Source organism: Adiantum capillus-veneris, chromosome 9 (genome assembly GCF_014529385.1).
Source record: "Adiantum capillus-veneris isolate H3 chromosome 9, ASM1452938v2, whole genome shotgun sequence".
Taxonomy (NCBI): Eukaryota; Viridiplantae; Streptophyta; class Polypodiopsida; order Polypodiales; family Pteridaceae; genus Adiantum; species Adiantum capillus-veneris.
The window spans coordinates 154883917-154910048 of NC_140939.1; the positions used below are offsets into that span (position 1 = coordinate 154883917).

Sequence of the window (26132 nt, forward strand, 5' to 3'; positions counted from 1 at the left end):
GCCTGAGTGCCTTGCTTGGTCACCCTGGCTATGGGTGCCCGCCCACTAACTTACTAACCTATTCCGTATATACATAATACAGAGATAGGGGTTGACTGCTCCATTCTCCACCCACACATTGCGTGTATTTGTCTCTCTCCCTTCCCCTACAACATTGTTAACCTTTGATTTTGCTTTTTGTGCATCATATACAATTTTATATCCTGGTGAAGACTAGCTCGATAATTAATTACATTGTTTTTACTCAATCTTAAAAGTTTTTTTTTTGCATCCCATTTGATTAGATTTACATGTAAGAATTAGATGGATTGATTAATTATCTTCTTTTCTTTTTATGCATATCTTATGCAATTTGATGCATGTATAGGAATTAGATAAAAACCAGATTATATAAAATGTATCAACTTTCCTGATTTGCTTTATATAGATCATATGCAATTTGAATTGCATGTTTCTATTAGATGAAAAATTGGTTATGTTGGACTCACTATGAATCACATGATGCTTAAATAGAGAAGAGACCTCAAAGAGACCTTGTTATTTGAATTTTTTTAACCTATTATTCACAACTTGATCTGCGTCTATGAATCAAATCAAGATTTTCTTAAATTTGATTTGTAAATCTTTCTATTTGTATGAAGAAATATATGTTTCCATTATATTATATTCTATTTGTAAATCTTTAAATTTGTATGAAGAAAGAGGTATGAATCTATTATATCATATTCGCTTTTTTACAATCGATGATTTGTTTCTTTATTGTTTATATCAAAGGATTATAATTCACTATTAACAATTTTGAATCATTGTTCTCATTGCTGGTATCAAAGGGATGTAGCTTTGATAGATATTGATTGAAGGGTATGATTTTGATAAAAACGTTATGATTTAATGATTTGTCTTAATTCTTCAAGGATTAATAAATGATTAGCCTCGATTGCAATGTCAAAAGGTTATGATTTTGTGAAGGGATAGTATATTGATGTTAGGTTTTGTAGCTTGATTATAAATGCGGAAGTGTTATCATTTTCATGATTTTTCTCTTGTTGATTATAGATGTTGAAGTATTGTGATTTTTAACATTCATTTTATTCCTCCATTCTAGATTTTAAAGGTTCAACTTTTGATGAATCATTAAAGAATTATTTTGATATTTTTCTATTAATCGTCTATAGATATTAAATGATTGTATTTTAATGATTTGGTTTCTATTTGCCAATTGATGTCAAAGGATTTTGCTGTGATCATTCCTTGTATTCCTCAAATACACATATCAAAGGGTATGATGTTTCAAAGGCTTATGCATTGATGATTTGTTTTGTGTTTTGGCAAAAAAATGTCAAAGAGAAGAATCTTAAAAATTCGTGTTATCCTCATAGCCTATATCAAAGTGTTACATTTAAGTGATTCATTTTGTTTTTGTTTTTTTGCTATAGATGTCAACGAGTTACAATTTTGATGATTCATCAAAAAGTTATCTTTTGATGATTTAATTCGTTCTTTGGCTATAAAGGCCAATGGGTTATGATTTTGATCATTCATTTATCTTAGACAATTGATGTCAAAGCGTTATGTTTTGGTGATTCATTTTGTTCATCAACTTCAAATGTTGAAGGGTTACAATTTTGACGATTTTTCAAAAGATTTATGGTTTGATGATTTGTTTTATTCCTTGACTACAAATGTACAAGGGTTACAATTTTGCTGATTTGTCTTGGTTTACTATTGGGAACCCTCCTTTATATTCATGTGCAGCTTTGTGTTCATATACAAAAGTTACAAGCATTTGATATTGGAGGGTCTTCTATATATTTATGATGATCTATACGTAACATTGTATATGTTTTGTTATTCCAATCATCTTAGCACTAATCAAAGCCTCTCAATCATGGATTGACTATCTATGGATCAATAATTTATGCCCCAAATGCAATCAGACAATCCATGGAATATTGATGGATTTTAATTTGTTAGGGACCCGTTTAAGATTTTCAATTGTCAAATCTCCTTTAGGAAGGCCATTAATAGCTCCAACTCGTAGATCAATAGTTTGAGTGACAACTCCCTTAGCCCACTCCTATGCTCTAATGATTGTACATTCAAATTTACATTTTTTCCTCAAATATCCCTTCTAGCTTAGACGTGGAAATATCTTCTTCTATATTCTACGTGAAGAGAGGTTAACAAACTTTGTGCTAAGCAAGTGCCAAGAACCCTCCTCAGTTTGAGCCTTGCTTCATATGAAGTTTGAGGACTCACCTAGATCATATGTTAATAATATATGACATTATTCAAGTAAATCAAGGTATTGGGTCCTATGCTCTCCATTCTAAGCATGCATACTGTGTGGTATATTGCTCATTGGAGGGACTTGCATTGCTTTTTCACCTTTTACTTCAAAATGGGTAAAATAAAGAGCAAGAAAAAGTGCTCTCTTTGTTTGCAAAATTTCCATTGCATCAGCCAATGTTTGCATTGGCACCTTTGTTAGGAATATCCCAATGGGGATAGTTGTAGTAGTATTGCATGGTTTATTTATTTGAGAACTTGCATAAGATCATCAAGAAAGTGCATTGTGCATCATTTGATAAAACGATGTTGAAAGTTTAAGAAAAGCTAAAGTTATATTATGAGTGGCACCATGGACTTCAAGGGAAGCTATGTAAGTCTTGCTCCAGCAAAGAGGAGATAAAAAATCCACTGAAAGCTGTTATGAGGTAAGATGAGAAGTATACTCTCAAGTTTCATGAAGAGGATCAGGATTGGATGGATGATGGAGATTAATGGAGCCCCTCTTATTTCATGCCAATGATTGAACTTAAGGAGAGCCAAAATAGTGAAAAACCATCCTCAAATGGCACTAATCAAACATTGGGAGTGTCTTGGGACAACAAGAGAAATAAGAAAACCTACAAGAACATGTAAACCTAAATCCAAAAAACTGGTAGATCAAGAAACACTCATGAGTGATCACCCATCACCAATGCAGATTGAAGAACTTTACAAGAACTAAATACTTGTAAAGGTACAAAAAAATTTAAGAACAAGAAAACTTGAACGTTAGATATCGTATTCAAAGAGGTTGAAGACCAAAAAGTCCCACAATAACCCTCAATACAATGTCATAATAACTAATATCTAATTTTCATAAATGATTTTTCTCATGTTAAACTGATCAATTAATATGGGGAAGTGCCAGGGGAGAAAAAACTAGAATATTGGTGAAGCTGGCAGACCGGCCACAATAGAGATCCAAAGGAGGGAAAATAGGGATCCAAAGGAGGGGCCATCTGCAAAAGAGCAAGGTGCAACAATGGGCTTAAAAGAACTTAAGGTTCAGCCCATTAAGACTTCCAAAATGCTAAGGTTCCAAAATTCAAAGGTTGTGTCCAAAGGTCAAACACTAGAGAAATTGGATGCTTTGTGTGTGTCCCAAGGTCAAACACTACGGAAATTGGATGCTTTGTGTGTGTCCCAAAAAGTCTTCATAATCCCTACATAGGAGGGGGCGAGCCTTGAAAGTAGGGGATGAGAGAGAAACACACACACACACACATACACACACACACAAGCTCCCTTTACATTAAGGGAATGAGGGACATATGTCAGCTCCCTAGCCCAGATGCCCACAAGGTGTACTCAAATCCTATTGGATGGCCATGGAGGTGGACCAATGAGAATTACGCTAGAGTAAATCTAGTTTAATTAAAATTAAAAACACTTAATAAAAGAACCAATAAGAATTAAGCTCTCTAGAAGACTATTGGATAGTCTCCCAAGGGGTCCAATGAGCATTCAACAGCCCAATGGCTTGCCTGATTCCTATTGGGCAGGAGGCAAAGGGGTCCAATGAGTGAAATAGAACTTCTAAAGAGTTGCATGCTCCTAGTGAGTGTACCATTTGACTCATATAGCCTCGATATCTTAAATAAGCAGGTTGATTTCCACGAGAATGTGTCTATCGAAAAAATGATGTATTTAAGAACCCCGCCCCCCACTAAAAGGTAAGAGTTGTATTAAGGAAAAACAGAATAAAATATAGGCAATGTGAGAGGCAATTATTTAACCATTGAATTTTCCTCAAAAAATCCCCCCTCCCCCTCTTATATGAATGTGGGACTACCCTACTTAAGGTGCACACACATGCAATCTCTCTCTCTCTCTCTCTCTCTCTCTCTCTTTCTCATAAACACAACCAACATAAATACAATGTTTACAAATATGGAACCAATGTGTCTTCCAAGTAGTTAGTGTTGGCATTGCCCTTGATTTTTTATTTTTTATTTTTATTTTGTTGGGGGGGGGGGGGGGGGGGGGGGGGGGGGGCATATAGTTGTACTTTTGGGATTCTTCGTGACCTTGTTATTGAGGATAATCCTCAAAAACCTTTCTTAGATCGATAGCAAATTTAATGTATGGTTTCAATTTATAAGAAGGTCCTCTCAACTTACCTTGCGATTTAGCAATAAACACATATACTAAAAGAGACTTGACCCCACCCTATAGGTTCCCAAAAACAATTCCCAACTTGATATAACTTTCTATGAGCCACCTCAACTCATTCAACTATCTTTAAAGCATAAGGCAATAAATTGCTCTTATCATCCTCCTTGCCATACACCTCCAATCCATAAGTTTAGGCTTCAATAAGAGAAACATTAAGCTCCATATCTTCTGCTAGCTTTTTCATATCACTTTTTCCATAGTTAAAGCAAAGAGGCCACCGATTTCCCTAAGATGGATTCTCCTATTGTTCCAAACATTTGTTTATTTATTGTAAGCTTCATTAAAGTCTACACAATCTTTACGTTCACAATCCAAACTCTCACACCACGTACATTGACCATCCAAATCCCCTTTTGCATTTAAACCTTCAAGATTTATGGCTTTCAAATTCAAACTTAATACCTTTTGCACCTTGTGCAACCAAAATGTTTACAATTTGGGCCCTAAGCTCATGGTCATCAATCCTCCATAGATTATTCATAAACACTACAAAACTGTGAAATATCATGGCTTTCAAACCGATGCACTTTCTCAATGCAACCTTCTTAGCTTTTTGGATGCGTTCGTTCAGATGGAATTGTTGTTGAGTAGCCTACCGTTGCTGCATGTAAGCATAAAATTGTTGCATCACCTATTGCATAGTTGCCTCTTGGGGTGTAGACGTCTTCGCAATCACAAATTTCCACCCCGGCTCGTTTCATGTTGGGTTCATCAAATATGTCAAAGTTTAAGTGGTTTGAGACAAGAGATGGGAAGGCACCAAGCCTCTGGCTATGGGAGTTATATATATATATATATATATATATATATATATATATATATATATATATATAGAGAGAGAGAGAGAGAGAGAGAGAGAGAGAGAGAGAGAGAGAGAGAGAAGATGCAAGAAGCACTACACAATTGGCACATAAGAACCAAGAATTGTTTTGCTAACTGAAATTTGAGATTGGTTGCAAGAAATGGTTGTAAACAGGGCAATGTCTTCTCCTTTTTCCTTCTTGACTCTGTGAGAGAGAGATGTTTCCTCGGTCAAGAGAGAGTACAAGAGAGGGCATGTGAAGGTCCTCTTCCTCTTCTCATATCTTGTTGTTCCCCTTTGCTCCAAGCACTTGCTCCTCTTCTTCCTCTTTCCACCACAAAAAGGTAGAGAGTTGAGAAAGAGATTGTGTGCTTCCGCTTCCCTCAAACTTCTTCAACACCACAAGGATGTTGAGAGAGTGGGAGAATACCCTCTCCTTTTTCTTCTTCTTGCTAAAAAAAAACAAATCGATTTTTCTGCTGCTCGCCAAAATCCTTCTCTATTGTCCATAAAAATCCCCTTTCTACTCACAACCTCCTTTCCAATTATAGGCCTTGATTTATTTCCCCCCAAAAGATGGGAGCTTTGTTCCTTTTTTAGCAACTTGCTGCAAATCACCCAACCACATGTGAATCTATCACATAAGGCCCATCCCTCTTGGGAGAGCAAGCGGCCTACTGTGAACACAATGCTCAACATGGCACTTGTCAGGCCTCTGCTGCATCGTTTGACACCAAAACCGGTAACACATCATGCACAAGCCAAAGATCCCCCATAGCTGCTAAGAAGAGAGCAACCCCCATGGGATTGTCTCTCCTTTGATGCAAACACAATGAACTCATTTTGGGCTATATACCTTGTACTTCAGCTTCCCATCTTTGCACACAGGATTAATGAAGCCACATGTCACTTTGTCATGGATTCCCCAAAAAATGAAGGCCTCTAATATCACCAAAACTCTCATATCCACTTTGATTTTGGGCATTCTTCAACTGATTGTAGCTTACTGCTCGAGACTCCAATCATCGAGCTATAAAGGTTGGCTTTTAACCCACAACATTAACATCGAGTTTGAGCATCCATCCTGCAGGTTCCGATCATTCAACTGTAAAGGCTGACTTTTAACCCACATCAGTGACTTTGAGTTTGAGCATTCATCCCACTCCTCAAGGTTCCTGATCAACCATAACAATCTCACAAAAATAAAGAAAAATCAAAATTTTCTTTAGATCCCTTCCCACTGTCCAATTTTAGATGAAAATATCTCGTGCATATACCTTAGATTGATGAGCCATCAAGTCTTGAAATTTACATTAAAAAGTACTATTTAAAACCCTAGAAAACTAAAAGTATTCTTCGATCCACGCATCTTGAGAAGGTAGGCCAAATCATGGGCGCTAAAAAATAAATAAAACTGGTCATATCTTCTCCATTTGGACTCCAAATTTACAGCACTATCATGTATGAATCTACAAAACACCACAACATCAAAATGCCATAGCTTCATGTTGGTAACATTGTTTGATGAGCTATAAAGACAAGACCGGAGAGTCCCTATGCATATACCTTAGATTGATGAGCCATCAAGTCTTGAAATTTACATTAAAAAGTACTATTTAAAACCCTAGAAAACTAAAAGTATCCTTCGATCCGCGCATCTTGAGAAGGTAGGCCAAATCATAAAAAAGCGGGCCCTCAAAAAAAAAAAAACTGGTCATATCTTCTCCATTTGGACTCCAAATTTACAGCACTATCATGTATGAATCTACAAAACACCACAACATCAAAATGCCATAACTTCATGTCGGTAACATTGTTTGATAAGCTATAAAGACAAGGCCGGAGAGTCCCTTGAATGCCACATAATACATCATATAATTGACAAATTCCATGCAAGCCTACTCACAAGCATCAAAAACTCACTTAATGATCACAAAAAACCATATTTGGCATACATACTCGTCTACTCTTGTATGTATATGTACTCTTGTCCAATCACAACTACGGTGCACTTTTCTTTGAGAACCCAAACACAAAGAAACACATGCAATGCAAAAAAGTAGGAACTCATGCTAGGCTCCCACCATATGTCAATAAGACATTATCAAAGAGCTCTTGTACATGCATCCTTGCTATATAATATAGCCAAAGGAGAACCTACAAGCAATAGATTATGCATGCAATGTTCTACCTTCCACATCAACACTTATGGTAATCCTAGCAATTATATACGACTAGAACTAGAGAGTTGCTCTCATGTCCAAAAAACATCATTGATAATACGTTGCATCAAGATTCCCTAAACACGTCGCAATGCCTCCAATGTACGTTCTTCAAAGAATAGTAGCTACAAGTTTGCCTTGAATTTTGAACACCAATCAAAGTTTATTGACATAAGAACACACAAAAAATCCCATATGTCAAAGAGCAAAAAACATTGCAATCAACTCATGTACCCAAAACCATGTGCTCTTGTGATGCAAGGACCATTTCAAGCATTGAATCGTCCACTAAACAAAATGTGAAGGTTCTCTCTATTGTTTCATGTTAGCTACGTGGGCTGTATGTGCAACCAACAATCCTCCCGTCCTAGATGTTGTCAGTGAATAGCAACATGTCGATGAAGTAAAGGAAACTCCAAACTAGTTTTGACACTTGCTTTTGCAATACGGGGAGTGAAGTAAAGGCAACTTCGAACTAGTTGGCAATTTCTTTCACAATATGAAGAGAAAAGCATGGCATACATGGCATGTGTGGCTCTCCATCGGATCTATTAGAATATTCTTACTATTGCATTGAAGACAACATATCAAAATTCTTCTCTGAAAGTAGACTTAGCTCCTTCCATGTTGATGCTTGTGCCTTAAAACACCTGTAGTAGAAGCTCTAGTTTGAGGAAAAGAGACCATCTCAGGATCAACCCCCTATCCAACCCTCAACACTAGCTCATTGAAGCACCCCATGACCAAACCATGTCAAAGTAACATGAGCTTGAATCTATCTAGTTGAGCCCTTTGTTGGCATTTTAATCTCCTTGGGCATAATCAGACTACAGATGCTATTTCTTGAGATGAGCAAATGATTTAGAATGACGTGTTTCCACTTTCTGTCACATTGCACATGTCCTCCTCAAGGGTTTATAGAAGCCTTCTCAAGTGATAGATGTAGCCACTAATCTGCTCATCAACGTTCAATGTGTCTCCCTCATCAACCGTTGTCTTATGGTGCCTCTATAGACAATGATCTTGTTTCCTCGGCTGCACCAATGCTCTTTATGTCTCTCTGGCGGGTACATGGCTCAAAGCATGCAAACTATCAAGGTTTGAAAGAAAGGCTAGCAAATACTGCTTCTCAATTATCAATCAGATTCCATAGAAATGTTTGCATTCTAATCCCCAATCTGGACAACTGTAGTAGTTGCATTGCATGCTCACATTGTACCAATGCAACACAAACAACATGCTAAGGATTTCCTCTATCACTTCGGTTGTGGAGGAGTCACTCTCAAATCTTTTGAGAGTCGCTTTGCCAGCCACTAATCTAGCTATTTGTTGCTCACTGAGCCAAACCGGATGAAACAATTAGAATTTGGAGAAAAAATAATCAAAAGGCATAAATAATATGAGCTTAGGATCCGAATTGGGAGCAAAATCAATAATTAGTCTTGTTTGTTTGCTTGACAAAAACACAAGGTATCAATTTCCTACTTTAGCTAAAAGGAAAGCAATGCTCCACCAACATATGTCCCATCTAGCAAATCATCGACAAGTGCATGCCTGGAGAACCATAATTGACATGTTTAGCTTTGCATCGAGTAATGTATACTTGATTTAATTCCATATCACTCAACTTGGTTTGTACTATCAACATTCCCATGTGTAATAAACACTCAAACCTCGACCATCTTCTTTGCCACATGCACATCAAATTGCACCAACCGTTTTGAGACATATTGTTGTACATTCTCATGTGCGAGGTACATATATAGTAACTCCATGTATCCTCTATTGATCATCCTCAAGTGGTGCATGCATTTAGATTTGACAAAGCAGTCATAAAAATCATCCCGCTTATCTTTATGGACCTGCACAATCGAGCTGACACTAATATAAATGATAGCTTGTATCTGCATGACACATAAAAAGGAGAACATAACAAAGTGTTGGATCATGAACTTGTGGCAAGAGGTTCTTCACCCATGCCTTTTTTACACGAAATGAGCAAAGCAACACCTGTCATGCTACCTCTTGTCCCCGCTTCTTCATCACTAGTCTAAGAATGAGTGCCTTCATTGACTGTTAGGGTGTCAGTTTTGTAGCACCTTGTATGTATGAGCACCCTCTTATAAGTAAAGTCTAGTCAACATTGTGACATGTGATATATCATATGTGGAATCCTACTATGCAGCCTACTTGGAAATCCTATGACATCATCACTTATGTGTGCAAATATGCCCAACTCCAAGCTATAAATTGAGCATGTATCTAGTCTTTTCAATCAAATTGATTATCATTGTGTGCTTATGCTATGCTCTTGTGTGTATTGATTATCTAAGAGTTTCATTAGCATTCTCAGTATCCAAATTAAGCTACTTTAGATAAGCTACTTTAGATTACCCACCACACTCCAACAAGTGGTATCAGAGCTTGACAGTGATTAGCACTTTCCTAATCACACTACTGATCCTAGTGACCCTCTCTATGCTAAATTGTCTGGCACCCTCTCTTTGCCATAACAATCATTATCCATATTTCTAATGACGTTCTAATTAGTTCCTCATTGTCTCATTGAGGGTACATCCATGGGCCACTACCCTCATGAGGTGATTAAAAGTAATCAAGAGCTCAATTAGTTCATTATTAGGTTCATAAACTAGTGTGTGTGTGTGTGTGCGCATGCTTTTTTAAAATTTAGCCTAATCAGCTTTTGTATTGGTCAATTGGCTTGCTTCACGTGTGTGCATAGCCCTCTTTGAGAGCTCCCCATTGCACTCTCTTGAGCCCAGTTCGGCCAAATCTTCATACTCTATTTGCTCTACATCGCTTGGACTTTTATTGTCGCCTTTTGTTTGCAATGTAGTTCCTCCAACCTATATTCTCACGTTGGTGACACATGTATTTTAGTAGCCACCTCACCACTCTTGTTCATCTTTGTTGTCCTGACTAGCACCAACCTTGTTTGATACTTGATCGTGATGGCAATAAGCTCTTGCTCTATTCAGGACAAGGTTGTCCCAATTGATATTCTTAAAGAAGGCTTAAAGTTTATCCTCTTGGGCCAAGAAGACACATCATGGTGAATAGGCTTCTCTTTGTGCGTGCAACCACAAGCAACAACTGAGTCCCTGATGTAGTCAAAAGAGATGCCATGCTTTTTCTAGTAAATGCACCATTTTGCCTAGATTGCAATGTTAGTGGTAGCCTCTCTCAAGTGCTTTTCATGCCTTGAAGGACAATGGGCAGTAGAGGACGAGATTGTGTATGATGGTGCAAGCTTGATGCTCTAGCCAGACCTAGCCCCCGTCCCGCACAATGCTTGCAGGGGTTACAGTACAAGCATCCATGCACTCTATCACGCAACGAGCGCTTTACTTTTTTACCCACTTGAACCGGAAGCATCCCATGATTGTCCAAGCTTCGTATTAAAATAAGTTTGCTAACCTACCACTTGTAAGAGCGAAACGCTCGCAGTGCTACAAGTATTCGCTATTTTCAGAATTTTTGCGATGGCTATGGTGCATCTAACATCCCTTCTAACCGTGCCCCTAATTTTTGCGTGATGGCAAACTTGCAGTGCATTCAGCCGCTCCAACCCCCACAACCCCTACGTGTGACGGGGTTCTTAAAGGTGTGGTTGCCAACAAGGCGGGGGAAAGTGAGTCCCGTGAGGACCAATGCTAAAAAAAAACCTAGGTTTAGTGTAATCCCACCTACAAATCTTGAGATTTACCTCTAAATTTTATATTTGAAGGTATTTTTTTTTATATAAAACATCTAAGTGTAATTTGATATAAAAACCTTCAAATTTAGTCAGTTTGTCAAAAAACGTTTTTTTTCAAGCACTGGTGAGGACCAGCCAAAGACCGACCGATTTGTGAATCCCTCTCTTCTCTCACAGGCTAGAGCCTCAAGCTCGCAGCAGGCTCTCTCTCCCCCCCTTTCGGCCCCTTCCCCGGCGCGCCGCGGTTTGAAAGCGAAGGATGGGGCAAGAAGGCGAGGACCAACAGACAGAGGAGGCGCCCTCCTTCCAGAGATTGGGAGTGTGTGAGCAGCTCTGCGAAGCGTGTGCAGCACTCTCTTGGAAGCAGCCCACTAGAATACAAGTCGAAACACTGCCCCTTGCCTTGGAAGGTACTTCATGAAGGTTTCATTCGGTGTTGATTTCATCTGCTTGCGTTGGTGCAATTCAATACCCCCCTTTCTTTGTCTTGCAGGCCGTGATTTGATTGGTTTGGCACAGACTGGTTCAGGAAAAACTGGGGCATTCGCTCTTCCAATTATCCAGGACTTGCTTGATCACCCCCAACCGCTCTTTGCTTGTGTTCTCTCTCCTACCAGGTAATTCTTGTTTTCTGCCATTTTCAACTTTTGTGTCCAAGATTGCCATTGCGATAAGAATTTTAGATTTCTTTGTGGTTTTGCAGGGAATTAGCCATTCAAATTGCGGAACAATTCGAAGCTTTGGGTTCAGGCATTGGCTTGAAATGCACTGTGGTAAGTTGAAAATTACACTCATAAGGTGTCCATGTTGGTCATGAATTTCTTCCGTTTAAATATATGTGAGGTATGCGTTGGTCCATCTATTTGTTAAGAGTATATCATGTCCTGGATATACCACGGCTGTCTTTGGATCCATATTTTGTCTCATTGGCTGGTTAGGGGGCTGTTATATTTTTTTCTTGCCCCCTGGTATTTTTAAGGCCATAGTCTTAGGTTTCCTTTTTGGCTAGTGAAAAATAATTTTTTTTTGGAGCAAAAAAATCTGGTTGTTGAATGAAAGAGGAACCGCTCATTAGAAACATTCATGACATTTGTTGAATCTAAATCAAATTCATGAGTGTAATCGAACGTGTACTTGCCTAGATGACTTGCAAATTGTAATGATGCCAATATGTGGCACGAACTTGAGACGGGGTAGTAGAGGGCTGCTCTGGGTGAGGCCCAAGGGCAAACAACGTACACAACAGTAGTAGAGGGTGCAAGTAGTGTTGTTTCGAAATGCCTTTGAAATTTATGAAACGTTTCAAAAGGTTTTATATGTATGAGACCCATTTCTTATCATGCTAACCTAAAGTTTGTAAAATTACTGCTCTTATTAACACAAGAAAATCATGTGCTGTTGGTTTTGTACGATTCTATTATAGCGAACTCCACGTGCAAGTATGCTTTTGTGTGTGTGAACTGATTGCAGAATCGACTCTCTTTTTCTTATTAGACACTCTGACTTGACTTCAAGAGAATGTTGCAATCATTCATCTACGCACATCACATCTACCACAAAACTGTTATGTTTATGGGCTTTATCCTATGCTTTGTGTGTATCACCTCTCATCTACTTTATGCCTAGGTGGCAGAAATCTTGTGGCAACATGTGGAAAAGACACCTTAAGGGTGTAGGTACCCATGGGGGCCATTTCTAGAGGGCGTGGACACAAGTAAAGGGTTCATATAAAGGCCTTAAAGAGCACCTACGAGTTCGATTTGGAGCCTCTTATGATGTCATGCATGATGCCATATGAGATGCCTAGTACCTACTCTAGCTATATATAATGAGTCTCTTTGTACTCACTTTTATTCAACTAGTTATCATTTTGTATCTACACTCTTTCAATCTCTATTGTGTGATTAATTAAGTGATTTGACTGTTAATGCCATGAATGGTTCTCTATTTTATCCTCCCTAATCTCTACAAATGGTATCAAAGCCATTAATAGTGATTAGCATCTTCTAATCATTTATTTAAGATCCATATGCTAGATCACATGGCACCTCTCAGCTTGCCGTCGTGGTTGATTCATACCTCTATAGCATTTGCATATAGGTTGTACTTCAATTTCACTCTCGCTATCTTGATGGGATATGTACACGACGTGTGCCATTACCCACATTAGGGTGCGTATTAGAGAAGAAGAAATTGTGTAGTTTTTATTTTTCTTAGCAATGGCCTCACCCATTGTGGTTAAACCACCCCTGTGCAACTCTTCATTTTGAGCCATTAAGGTTGGATTTTGGAGCTAATTAGCTCATAATCATCTCACTGAGCTCATTTCCCTCAATTCTTGAGCTAATTATCTAATTTCCCTCAATTTTTGGGCTCCCAAGAGCTTTTCAACCTGACAGTTTGCAATGTCATGAAAGAAGTGAATTGGTGGGCTACATGTGTGTCAATAGTCTATCCTTGCCACTAGATAGAGAGTCTAAAAGTTGAGGTGGTTAGGGGAATGTCTAAATCTGCCTATTTGTTGCTATTGTCATGATAAGGAATGCACTCAGGTTTCTTCTCAGGTCTTGGCAATACAATATGAGACTCATAGTATGTGCATGGTAGTAAGTAGGAGCCTGAGTAACTCTGTGTTTTTATAGGTTTAGGTGATCTTGCCTTTGTAGAAAGGTCGTGGCATGATGGGTTTTGAAAATTGTGGACAATACGGTAGGTCAATCTCCTATGTTGTATGATGCGTTTGGGCCAAGGGCCTTTAAATATGAGCCTTGGGGGCTTACTCTGGCATTCTCATGCGTGCGGAAGCAGAGACGGAGCTCTTTGGCGGATGTATCTTTTGTGAAGCTTTTTGACACTTTTGTTTTGTCACGTGCACATCTAACCCTATGTGCATGTGGACAAGCTATCTCAGATCTAGGGTTTAGGCTAGTCTAGGAAGTGTTTTGGCACCTTTGTGAGCCTGTGCGTAGGCTGTGCATGTCCAGGCACTTAAGAGTAGTTGCATATCCTTTGATTACACAACCTAGTACCACCCAACATTTGCATTGTCCACGACAGCCCACCCAAATTTCCATGGCATTTTGCGGTAGTTCAGTTGTTGGCATTTTTATTATTTATTTATTATTTATGCCAATTTCCAAGGTCGTGGGGCTGTAGGGAGGACTGCTCGACCTAGCCAGTCTGACCTATACAAGCAGAAGGGGGGCGCTCATTTCCAATAGAAGAGCAGAAGGAGTTCCAGCAACTTGCAGTGCATCTTCTCAGCAAGACTAGCAAAGAGCCCTAGCGTTTTCAGCCAACAAGACCTGCTAGCGTTTTCTGGTGCAGATCAGCCCTAGCGTTTTCTCCAGCAGATCCATCCAACGTTTGCAGTTTTCCACCGCCAGATTCAGCCAGATCAGGTAGTGCTTCAGTTTTCAGCCCTTAGCCATTGCAGATCCAATCCTTAGCTTCGCAGATCTCACCTATTCGCAGTAGATCCTCTCCGTACCGTCGGATCAGCCAGCGTTTTCAATTTCAGCCCACCGTTTTCAGATTTCAGCATCTGTGTTTTTCAGTGCATCGTCGTCGAGTTGTTATCGCCATCCTCGCCCCCAGTGTTAGTATTCAGCAAAAAGTCAGCGTTTTCCAGATTTTAACATTTCAGCCCTAGCGTTTTCAGTTTTCAGCCATCTTCATCGTTGTCATCATTGTCGTCGACATTGTTGGCAAGTCCGTCGCATCTAGACCATTGACCAGATTTGTGCAAACTATAGCATAGACCTCTCTTGCCATAGAGAGGGGGGCCCTTGGAGGAGGGTTTGAGAACCGTCTGGCATTGTATTCTTCTCTCTCTCTCTCTCTCTCTCTCTCTCTCTCTCTCAGTCTCAACACTTCCATTCACAGTAGCAGTCACTTTGTTTTGATCATCGCACTCTCTCTAAAGGAACGGAAGGCTCTCCCTTTCGTAAGTAAAAGGAACCCTTGAGCACAGTTCAGAGCACTCATCTTGAGCAATAACAACATTCACTTCTGCTGCACCTTACATGTTTGTTACTGAGGTCCTAAAAATCTCTCCAATGAATAAGAATTTGGATATGCAACAAGAGTTCCGTCTTGTGGGGATGGTCATGGGCATGGTTTGCTTGAAATGTGAGAAGAAAGAATATGAATATGACGATAACGAGATTTAGTAGATCGAGACATCTGTGAAGAGATTAGCGTGGTCTGGATGTGATTGCTAAATAGTTACATTGATTATGATTTGTATATGAGACCCTCGACAGAAAAGTGATTTGATCAGTGACTGATGTCTTTGTAGATTTGTGGAGTCTGGTACTTGAGTACATAGAGTCTGTAACAAATTGCTAATGTGTCAAAGCCTAAAGAATGGAGCCAACTTACAGATGCCAGCCGAGGGGCCTAAACCCTAAGAAGAACAAGTAACAGAAGAAGTCCTCCAAACTTATGGGGACCCCGTCCGATGGGGTCTGTAACAAACTTGGACACTCCCAGTCAAGAATCAACCGCGACAGCACCAAATAACCACTTCAAAACAATTCACAGATCACAATAGATTTGCACTGGCCCGGCGGAGTTCCGTGCCTAGAGATATTGGCCCCAAAGACGGGCGCCCCTTTCGGTATTTCTTTTTATATTAATCAATCATCAAAGTACAAGAGAGCGGTTAGGGTTTCACTCTCAGACTCTGCGTCCAGATGCTCTGAGAAGTGAGGCCCTCACCACTAATTTAAAGGTTACAAGGGATGCCCAAAAGCAGAGCCCCAAAAGCTTTTAAAATCAAAAGCATCAGTTCTCTCTCTCTCTTAGAGAGTCTTTTCTCTTTTTTTTTATAAAAAAAAGCAAAGGCAAAATTCGCGCCGCTCATCATTTTCCCAAAAATTTTTTTTTTAAAAAAAAAAAATAATCCGCCTCCGCGATTTCCGGAATTTAGGGTTTCTAGCAAAAATTAGGGTTTGCAGGAATTTTAGGGTTTCTGGCAGAAATTAGGGTTTTTGCTATCCGCCACGTCTTCACTTTGTGACATAACCCCCTCTTGAAAGCATTGTAATCGACCGCGATTACGCCTGCAAAACCGACAAAAGCCATAAACCGTCTTAGCAGACACTGACTGTTAGTACCTACGTACTAGGAACGCACATCTAGCACATGTACAAAATCGACAGACACATCACACGACATCACAGGACATCACCAGACATCACAGGACATCACATGACATTCAACATTCATTCGGATCTTAGACCATGATTTATCGGCAATGTAGCTAGCAATCACATCTAGATCCAATCGGGACCTCATCGATGTCCGATTGACTAACCCCTATTGCAACCATGTCTATTCGAGATCAATCAGACCAAAATGCTGCAGTCATTTCGTCTATCAGTTCCTGCACTCACAAGAAGTCAAGAACAAATCAATATCATAATCAGGAATTCCATTTCATAAAGTCATCCAGCAGAATACTGTCAGCTCTCAGTATCCCTGAATCTCAAAGAGACATCAGTGACTTTAGTATCAAAATCGAGGCATTTGTTGACAAAGGAGTGGAGTGACTCCCCTCTTGTGCATCCCACTGCACCAGATCTTCGGCCAAGCTGAGTTTCTGGGTTCCGTTTGGAGTAGACTATGCTAAACCAAAACATCGAGGTAAAGTTTCACAATCCGAGGAGTATCTGCTAGGTCCTCCTCCTCCACCCACTTCGCATCAAATGCAGGAAAGTTCTTGAACTAAACCAAGAACCGCCTTCGGACTTTACCTTTCTTCGTATCGTTATGTGCCAAAATCTGTTCAGGAACAAGGATCTCCTCGTTTTCTTCCACTTCGGGTTGCTCATCAGGCTCCCCATCATCAGGCACATCACCCTTAACAGGTTTCAAGAGACTCACATGCAATGCATTATGAATCCTCCAAGTATCTGGCAGTTCCAATCGGAAGGAGACATCATTTATCTTGTCAGTAATCTGGAAAGGTCCATAGTATCACATACTAAGCTTTGGAAAAAGCCTCTCCTTTCTCTTTTTCTTTCTTAGGCGTGCCTTCTCAAAAGTAAGAGCACCCAATCATCCTCCTTCAGTTTCCAGTTGCGACGATGGCGATCCGTTGCCTTTTTCTGTCGTTCTTGAGACTCCTGCAAAGTCTCACGAACCTTGGCAAAAGCCGTATCCAAATCTCGCGAATATTCATCCGCTTCAAATTTCTAATCTTTCGTGCTCAGGAAGGATGGAACCTTCGCAGCAGTTTCAACAATCTCTCATGGCGTCTTCCCCGTCGAAGAGTGTATCGTGTTACTATAGGCAAATTCCACCAAAGGTAAGTTCTGTTCCCATTGAGTCTTCTGATGCGAGATACAAGACTTCAATAAATCTAAAATCACTGAATTGGCAATCTCAGATTGCCCGTCAGTCTGCAAGTGGAACGATGACGAGAACTGCAACTACGTGCCAATGTTCTCCCAAATTCCCTTCCAAAACCAACTCATAAATCTGGGGTCTATGTCGGAGAGAATCGTCTCAGACGTGCCATGTAATCGGAAAATCATCGTGATCATTCTGTATTCTCGGGAGATCAAAAATGAAATCCATTTCAATATTTTCCCAGGGGCGGGTGGGTATGGGTAAAGGCTGTAACAATCCCTGTGCCTTATGCCTGTCAAACTTGACCTTCTGGCATACCAAGCAACTGCGCACAAACTCTTCCACATCCTTCTTCAGTCTCCGCCAAAAGAAATCTCTCTCTACCCCTTTCATGGTGGTAGCAATGCCGCGGTGACCCGTAAAAGGTGGACAGTGGCAATCAGTCATAACCTTTTCCCTCAACGGCTGTGTAACTCACAACATAGTCTTTTTCATCAAGTAGCCTTCCCGAAGGGAGTATCCATCTACTGTCTCCCCATCCCGTATCCGTATGAAAATATCTGCAAAACCTGTATCTGTGGCATACTGATCGACCATATCCTCGAAGCTCCTATGATGTATCGCGGAAATAGCCAGAACCAACGGTTTAGGAGACAAAGCATCTGCCACCACATTCTTCTGACCCTGCACATGGACAATCTGGAAGTGGAACTGTGACAAGATGTTCACCCACCGCATCTGCTTTTCCGAAAGCTCCTTCTGTGACAAGAAGTAACGCAAACTCTGATGGTCTGTAAAGACAGTAAAATCCGCTCCGAGTAGGTAATGCCGCCACTGAGTAAGAGCATGGATAACCGCCAAAAGCTCTTTCCCATAGATCTGTGCTGTCATCTCCGGCCTAGAGAACAAACGGCTCTCGTAAGCTATGACATGGCCTTCTTGCAGCAAGACCGCACCCAAACTACGACCACAAGCATCACAAAATACTTCAAATGACTTCTGCAAGTCCGACAAAGTCAAACTGGTCATGTAGTCAATTTCTCTTTCAATGTCCGAAAGGCAGTCACCTCTGTGGGTCCCCATGAAAAAGGTACTCCTTTCTGTGTCAAGGTATGCAAAGGGGAAGCAACCTCTGCAAACTTTCGTATGAACCGCCTGTAGTACAAACATAGTCCCAAGAAGCTTCTAACTTCATGGACATTCCTCAAATCGGGCCAATCATGGATAGTCTCTATCTTGGCCGGGTCCATTTGCACTCCTGCTGCTGACACAATGTGTCCCAAAAAGTGTATCTCTGGTAGGAAAAATTCACTTTTCTTAGCATTAATCACTAATGTGTGATCTCATAATGCCTGAAAGACTTGAAGCAGATGATCTCTGTGTTCTGCCTCATTCTTGGAGAAAACAATGATGTCGTCAAAGAAAGTGCCAACAAATAGCATGTACTCTCGAAAAATCCTATCCATCATCCGGTTAAATGTCGCAGGAGCATTGGTTAAGCCAAAAGGCATCACCAAAAACTCAAATAACCCAAAAGTCGTCCGAAAAGCTGTCTTGTAGACATCTCCTGGCGCTATCCTGATCTGATGATATCCACTCTTCAAGTCAATCCTGCTAAAGCACGAGGATCCCTGTAACCTGTCGAGTATATCATCGATCCTAGGAATCGGAAATCTGTTCTTGATGGTGATTTCGTTGAGAGTGCTATAATCGATGCACATTCTCCAAGATCTGTCTTTCTTCAAAACCAACAACACTGGAGAGCAATACGGTGAAGTACTAAGCTGGACAAGACCCTTTTCCAAGAGGTCTTTCACTGAGTTCATAATCTTTTCATTCTGTACTCGGCTCACACGATAAGGTGGCCGATTCGGTGGCGTGCTTCCAGATATCAGATCAATGGTATGATCTTCAGGCCCTCTCAAAAGCAATCGGCATGAGCGTGGAGAAAAAAATCTTGGCGTTCTTTTCTTCAGGTCAAAACATATTCAACCTTTATCCATCGTTCAGTTCTCCCAAAAGAATGAGTAAGAAAACTGAAGTTCATCAAGTACAATCTCTAAGCCCTTCATTTATCAAAGTCGCTTTCTCGGCCCGGTAGTCAACCACGGCGTAGTTCTTGTGGTACCAAGGGATCCCGAGTAGAACGTCACTCACGTGCCCTGAACACCCCTGTCATTGCAAACGAAGTTTGCCAATGCTCGGTGTAATGGCAACATCCCATCCGGGTGCCAGTCGAACTACCTCCGCCTGTGGCGTCAGTCTCTCGGGCGTAGTTCCAAATCGAGCCGCCAATTCCAAGTGAAAAGAAGTTGGCCTTGGCTCCTTCAAAAGAGCTTCCTGATCCTTCGCTTTGCCCCGAAAGCGGCAAAGTTTGTACTTTGATTCATTAGATTCGGTGCAGGTCCCACGCCATGTGGTACCAGTTCTGCTTTTCTATCTGCCTTTTCTGCCACATTCCTCAGCTGCTCTCGAACTCTTAGACATGTCGTCGTTTTTATCATGCTGATCTTTCTGTGCCGTATCAGGGCACTTTGCGGAAATATGTCCATGTTCCCCGCATCCAAAGCACTTCCCCTCTCTGATGAAGCGAGCTCTCTCCTCAGGAGTAAGCTTGGGTCGTGCATCCTTTTTTTTTCTCTGGGTTGCTCTTTTTCATTCTACTTTCATTCCCAGAAGTCTGTTCGGCTCGTTGTGTCATGGCCTCATCTGTGGGGTAGGTCAGACTGCCAGAGTGAATGGCAAAGCCCCGCTTCGCATGACTCATCAACTCCTGAATAGAAGCTGACTTCTGTTCCAAGCAGTGATCTCGGATCTCTGTAGGTAGACCCAAGGTAAACCGCTCAATCTGTTCTCTGAACGAGATCTTCTTGAATGAAGAGGTGGGTAGAAAAGAGCTCCAGAATCTTTCACAATAAGAATTCACTGTATCGCTCTTGGTCATCCGGAGATGGTTCCAAGCAGCTCGTATATCTTGCTCAAACTCTTGAGTCAACCAAGAAGAAATAAAAAGCCTCTTGAATTTCAGCCATGTAACTGGCACAGTCTTGCTTAATAGAAGCGTGGACCACCAAGTACGAGCATTCCCCTTAAAGTAAGAGGCAGCTCTCCGAATCTTGGAGTGCTCTGAATAGCGTCCTCCCGCGAAAGAGATGTCAAACTGCTGTATAAAAGACAAAGCCTTCGAAGCATCTGAGTATCCTGAAAAAGTATCAAACTTGATCGAGTGGCCACCTTCCTTAAACTCTCGGACTTTCTTGCTTTTATCTTCGAGAAAGTCATACTGGTTGGCTTTGTAAAAATTCTTCTTGTTCGCATAAAACTTTCCGTCATCGGAATCTGAGCTGTCTGTAGACGAGTCCTCAGTAGAACTGTCAGTCTCTGGGCGAGATGTAGCCTTCTTTGCCTTTTTCTTGCCCTTTCCGAAGCTTTGTTCCTTGCTTCGCTTTTTGCTTTCTCTGTCTTCTTCGCTCGAATCCGAGGAGCTAGAAGAACTGTCAGAAGAAGAAGAAGAAGAACTGGGTAGGTCTTCAAACTTGACGCGCTTCTTCAATTTCTTTGCCTTGTCAAATGTCGACCGACGATCCAAATATCCCGGAAAGTCAGTGCCTTTCTTCTGCTTTTTGCCGTGCTTTTTGGCTTTCTTTTGCGTGTCAAAAAGCTGAGCAATCCGTGCATCAACCACGTTCTCCAGTTCCTTCTCCGTATATTTCTTGGAGGCAGAAGGTTTCTTGAGAGCGGGTTTCGGGAGTGATGTTGTGGTTCTCTGCCACTCCATCTGTACCTCTTTCAAAGAGGTGTGGTTCATATATTTTGCTATCTTCGGGTCCTTGGCAAAATTGAGCATCATCTTTGTTGCATCGCCAATCAATTGACGACGCTCCATCTCTCTTTGCTCCGCCTGAGTAGGCCGAGGCGGGCCATACTCTCTGTCTGAATCTTCGTTGTGATCCCAGCCCGCATCTCCAGATGCAGAGGGAGTCGACTGATCATTGCCTGAAGCCATAGGTGCCGCGGAAAAAATTCGGGGATCGGATTTCTCGTAGAAGAGAAATGGGCCGTGCTCTGATACCACTGTAACAAACTTGGACACTCCCAGTCAAGAATCAACCGCGACAGCACCAAATAACCACTTCAAAACAATTCATAGATCACAATAGATTTGCACTGGCCCGGCGGAGTTCCGTGCCTAGAGATATTGGCCCCAAAGACTGGCGCCCCTTTCGGTATTTCTTTTTATATTAATCAATCATCAAAGTACAAGAGAGCGGTTAGGGTTTCACTCTCAGACTCTGCATCCAGATGCTCTGAGAAGTGAGGCCCTCACCACTAATGTAAAGGTTACAAGGGATGCCCAAAAGCAGAGCCCCAAAAGCTTTTAAAATCAAAAGCATCAGTTCTCTCTCTCTCTTAGAGAGTCTTTTCTCTTTTTTTTAATAAAAAAAAGCAAAAGCAAAATTCGCGTCGCTCATCATTTTCCCAAATTTTTTTTATATTTATAAATAATAATCCGCCTCCGCGATTTCCAGAATTTAGGGTTTCTAGCAAAAATTAGGGTTTGCAGGAATTTTAGGGTTTCTGGCAGAAATTAGGGTTTCTGCTGTCCGCCATGTCTTCACTTTGTGACAGGGTCCCAAGTGACATAAAGGATTAAAATAAAGCAAGATCCGCACACATGCAGAAATTGATGACGTGGCAGATTTTTGAAAATTGCGTTGGCAGGATGACGTGGCAAGCTGTACGGAATTCCGCGTTTTGCGTTGGCTGATGACATGGCAGGCTGCACGGATTTTCGTAAATTACGATGGCAGTTTTTTGGCTTTGCTACTAGATGCTTTTGAGTTTGAAGGCTTTTCACTGTAATTGCTTTTTAGGCCAAGGCCTTTAAATATGAGGTTAGGGCTCATTCTCTGACATGCTTCCTGGAGAAGGTGCAAAGTTTGGGAGTACCGACTTGTACTGTGTTGATGCAATATAAAGAAATACCGAAAGGGGTGCCAAGGTTTGGGGCCAATACTCTCTGGGGTGGAATTCCGCCACTCCATGTCGCGTGTCGTCTCTCTCTCTCTCTGTGTACTGTTTTTATTGAAGTGCTACACGTCTGTTCAGTCTGTTCTTTTCTATTGGCACGTGGTGCTCGTCTTGTGACAGAGGTATCAGAGCATCAAGCGTGTAGCATACCGGTCCTACAGACACAGAAAGAGATTTCAGCTTTTTATCTCTTAAAGGAAAAGATGACTTCAGATCCAGTCATTGTGTTGCCAGATCTTAGGAAGTCATTTGTGGTCCAGTGTGACGCCTGTGGTAGTAGCATTGGTGCAGTGCTAATGCAAGATGGCAGGGTAGTAGCCTATGAGAGTAGAATCTTGCAAGGGCCAGAAAAGACTATGCAAGTCTATGAAAAAGAATTGCAGGCCGTGATTCATGCTCTCTTAAGTTGGAAACACTACTTGCTAGGTGGAGATTTCGTTGTCCAGACGGATAATCAGACCTTGCGATACTTCTTGACACAGGCGAAGTTATCTGAGAAGCATATGCGATGGGCAAATATCTTGTCCATGTTCCATTTTCAGATTGTGCATGTGGAAGGCAAGAAGAACGTTGTGGCTGATGCCTTGTCAAGGAAGCCACAAATTTCAGCTGTGTCAATTCCTTATCATCATGAGCTTGATGATATGAGGGAACAATATGCAAATGATGAAGATTTTGCAAGGGTCTTTGAGCAGCTAATGGATGGACAACGTCATGAACACTATCTTCTCAAAGATGGGTTCATGATGATGCATGGCAGATTGTGTGTCACAAAGCCATTGCGACGCAAAGTTATGGAAGAGAGTCATGTCCCACCGTATGCAGGGCATCTTGGTATCGATGCTACAATTAAAGCGGTTGAGACATTCTTCTACTCGCCTACATTGAGAAGAGATGTGGATGCCTTTGTGCGAGAATGCCTAATATTCCAGAAGGTCAAGTTTGACAGGCAAAAGGCACCAGGGTTATTGCAACCACTACCTATTCCAGATAAACCATGGGAAAGTATTGCTATGGATTTTATCTTTGATCTTCCGAGAACGCAGACAGGAAACGATGGTATTTGGACCATCATTTGCAGATTCAGCAAGCAGGCTCATTTTATTCCTGTCAGGAAGAAGATAAAGCCAGATCAGATGGCACGCTTGTTTATGAGCAATATTTTCAAGTATCATGGCATGCCACAGTCGATTGTTAGCGACCGTGATCCACGCATGACAAGTTTGTTCTGGAGAGGCTTGTTTGAGAATATGGGCACAACGCTCAAATTCTCTTCGTCATTTCATCCTCAAACAGATGGGCAGTCGGAAGAGGCAAATTCTACTGTCCTAGATCTACTGAAATGCTACATGTCAGAGCATAAAGGAAAGTGGGAGCAATTGTCACAAAGTGATGACGTGGTGGACAGCAGAAACCCTAATTTCAGCCAGAAATCCTAAAATTCTTGCAAACCCTAAATTTTGCCAAAAACCCTAATTTCCGGAAATCGCGGAGTCGGATTTTTTAAAAATAAAAAATAAATTTTTTTTTGGAAAATGATGAGCGACGAAATTTCGCTTTTTCTCTACTTAAATGAGAAAGAGAGAGAGAATGCTTTTGCTTTCATGTTTTGACTCTCTGTGAGAGAGAGAGAGCAATTGCTTTTGATTTGAAGCTTTTGGGGCTCTGCTTTTGGGCATCCCTTGTAACCTTTAAATTAGTGGTGAGGACCTCACTTCTCAGAGCATCCGGACGCAGAGTCTGAGAGTGAAACCCTTCTGCTCTCTTGTACTTTGATGATTGATTAATATAAAAAGAAATACCGAAAGGGGCGCCAGTCTTTAGGGCCAATATCTCTAGGCACGGAACTCCGCCGGGCCAGTGCAAATCTATTGTGATCTGTGAATTGTTTTGAAGTGGTGATTTGGTGCTGTCGCGGTTGATTCTTGACTTGGAGTGTCCAAGTCTGTTACAGTGGTATCAGAGCACGGCAGATTTCTCTTCTATGGGAAATCCGATCCCCGATATTTTTTTTCCACGGCACCTATGGCTTCAGGCAATGATCAGTCGACTCCCTCTGCATCTGGAGATGCGGGCTGGGATCACAACGAAGATTCAGACAGAGAGTATGGCCTGCCTCAGCCTACTCAGGCGGAGCAAAGAGAGATGGAGCGTCGTCAATTGATTGGCGATGCAACAAAGATGATGCTCAATTTTGCCAAGGATCCAAAGATGGCAAAATATATGAACCAGACCTCTTTGAAAGAGGTACAGATGGAGTGGCAGAGAACCACAACACCACTCCCGAAACCCGCTCTCAAGAAACCTTCTGCCTCCAAGAAATATACGGAGAAGGAACTGGAGAACGTGGTTGATGCACGGATTGCTCAGCTTTTTGACACGCAAAAGAAAGCCAAAAAGCACGGCAAAAAGCAGAAGAAAGGCACTGACTTCCCGGGATATTTGGGTCGTCGGTCGACATTTGACAAGGCAAAGAAATTGAAGAAGCGCATCAAGTTCGAAGACCTACCAGTTCTTCTTCTTCTTCTTCTGACAGTTCTTCTAGCTCCTCGGATTAGAGCGAAGAAGACAGAAAAAGCAAAAAGCGAAGCAAGACACAAAGCTTCGGAAAGGGCAAGAAAAAGGCAAAGAAGGCTACATCTCGCCCAGAGACTGACAGTTCTACTGAGGACTCGTCTACAGACAGCTCAGATTCCGATGACGGAAAGTTTTATGCGAACAAGAAGAATTTTTACAAAGCCAACCAGTATGACTTTCTCGAAGATAAAAGCAAGAAAGTCCGAGAGTTTAAGGAAGGTGGCCACTCGATCAAGTTTGGTACTTTTTCAGGATACTCAGATGCTTCGAAGGCTTTGTCTTTTATACAGCAGTTTGACATCGCTTTCGTGGGAGGACGCTATTCAGAGCACTCCAAGATTCGGAGAGCTGCCTCTTACTTTAAGGGGAATGCTCGTACTTGGTGGTCCACGCTTCTATTAAGCAAGACTGTGCCAGTTACATGGCTGAAATTCAAGAGGCTTTTTATTTCTTCTTGGTTGACTCAAGAGTTTGAGCAAGATATACGAGCTGCTTGGAACCATCTCCGGATGACCAAGAGCGATACAGTGAATTCTTATTGTGAAAGATTCTGGAGCTCTTTTCTACCCACCTCTTCATTCAAGAAGATCTCGTTCAGAGAACAGATTGAGCGGTTTACCTTGGGTCTACCTACAGAGATCCGAGATCACTGCTTGGAACAGAAGTCAGCTTCTATTCAGGAGTTGATGAGTCATGCGAAGCGGGGCTTTGCCATTCACTCTGGCAGTCTGACCTACCCCACAGATGAGGCCATGACACAACGAGCCGAACAGACTTCTGGGAATGAAAGTAGAATGAAAAAGAGCAACCCAGAGAAAAAAAAAGGATGCACGACCCAAGCTTACTCCTGAGGAGAGAGCTCGCTTCATCAGAGAGGGGAAGTGCTTTGGATGCGGGGAACATGGACATATTTCCGCAA

The 26132-nt window shown here is 41.4% G+C and overlaps 1 protein-coding gene across 2 annotated transcripts in view; it reads left to right on the forward strand.

The window, feature by feature from the left end:
* The first annotated feature begins 11366 nt into the window (after positions 1 to 11366).
* LOC147451429 (uncharacterized) overlaps positions 11367 to 26132 on the forward strand; it is a 29689-nt gene continuing 14923 nt past the window's right edge. For both annotated transcript variants that reach the window (XM_086520337.1, XM_086520336.1), the window contains exons 1-3: positions 11367 to 11658; positions 11742 to 11865; positions 11952 to 12021. In XM_086520337.1, coding sequence (XP_086376463.1) covers positions 11508 to 11658; positions 11742 to 11865; positions 11952 to 12021 — 345 coding nt within the window. In that variant the 5' untranslated portion in view covers positions 11367 to 11507. The remainder of the gene's footprint in view (positions 11659 to 11741; positions 11866 to 11951; positions 12022 to 26132) is intronic.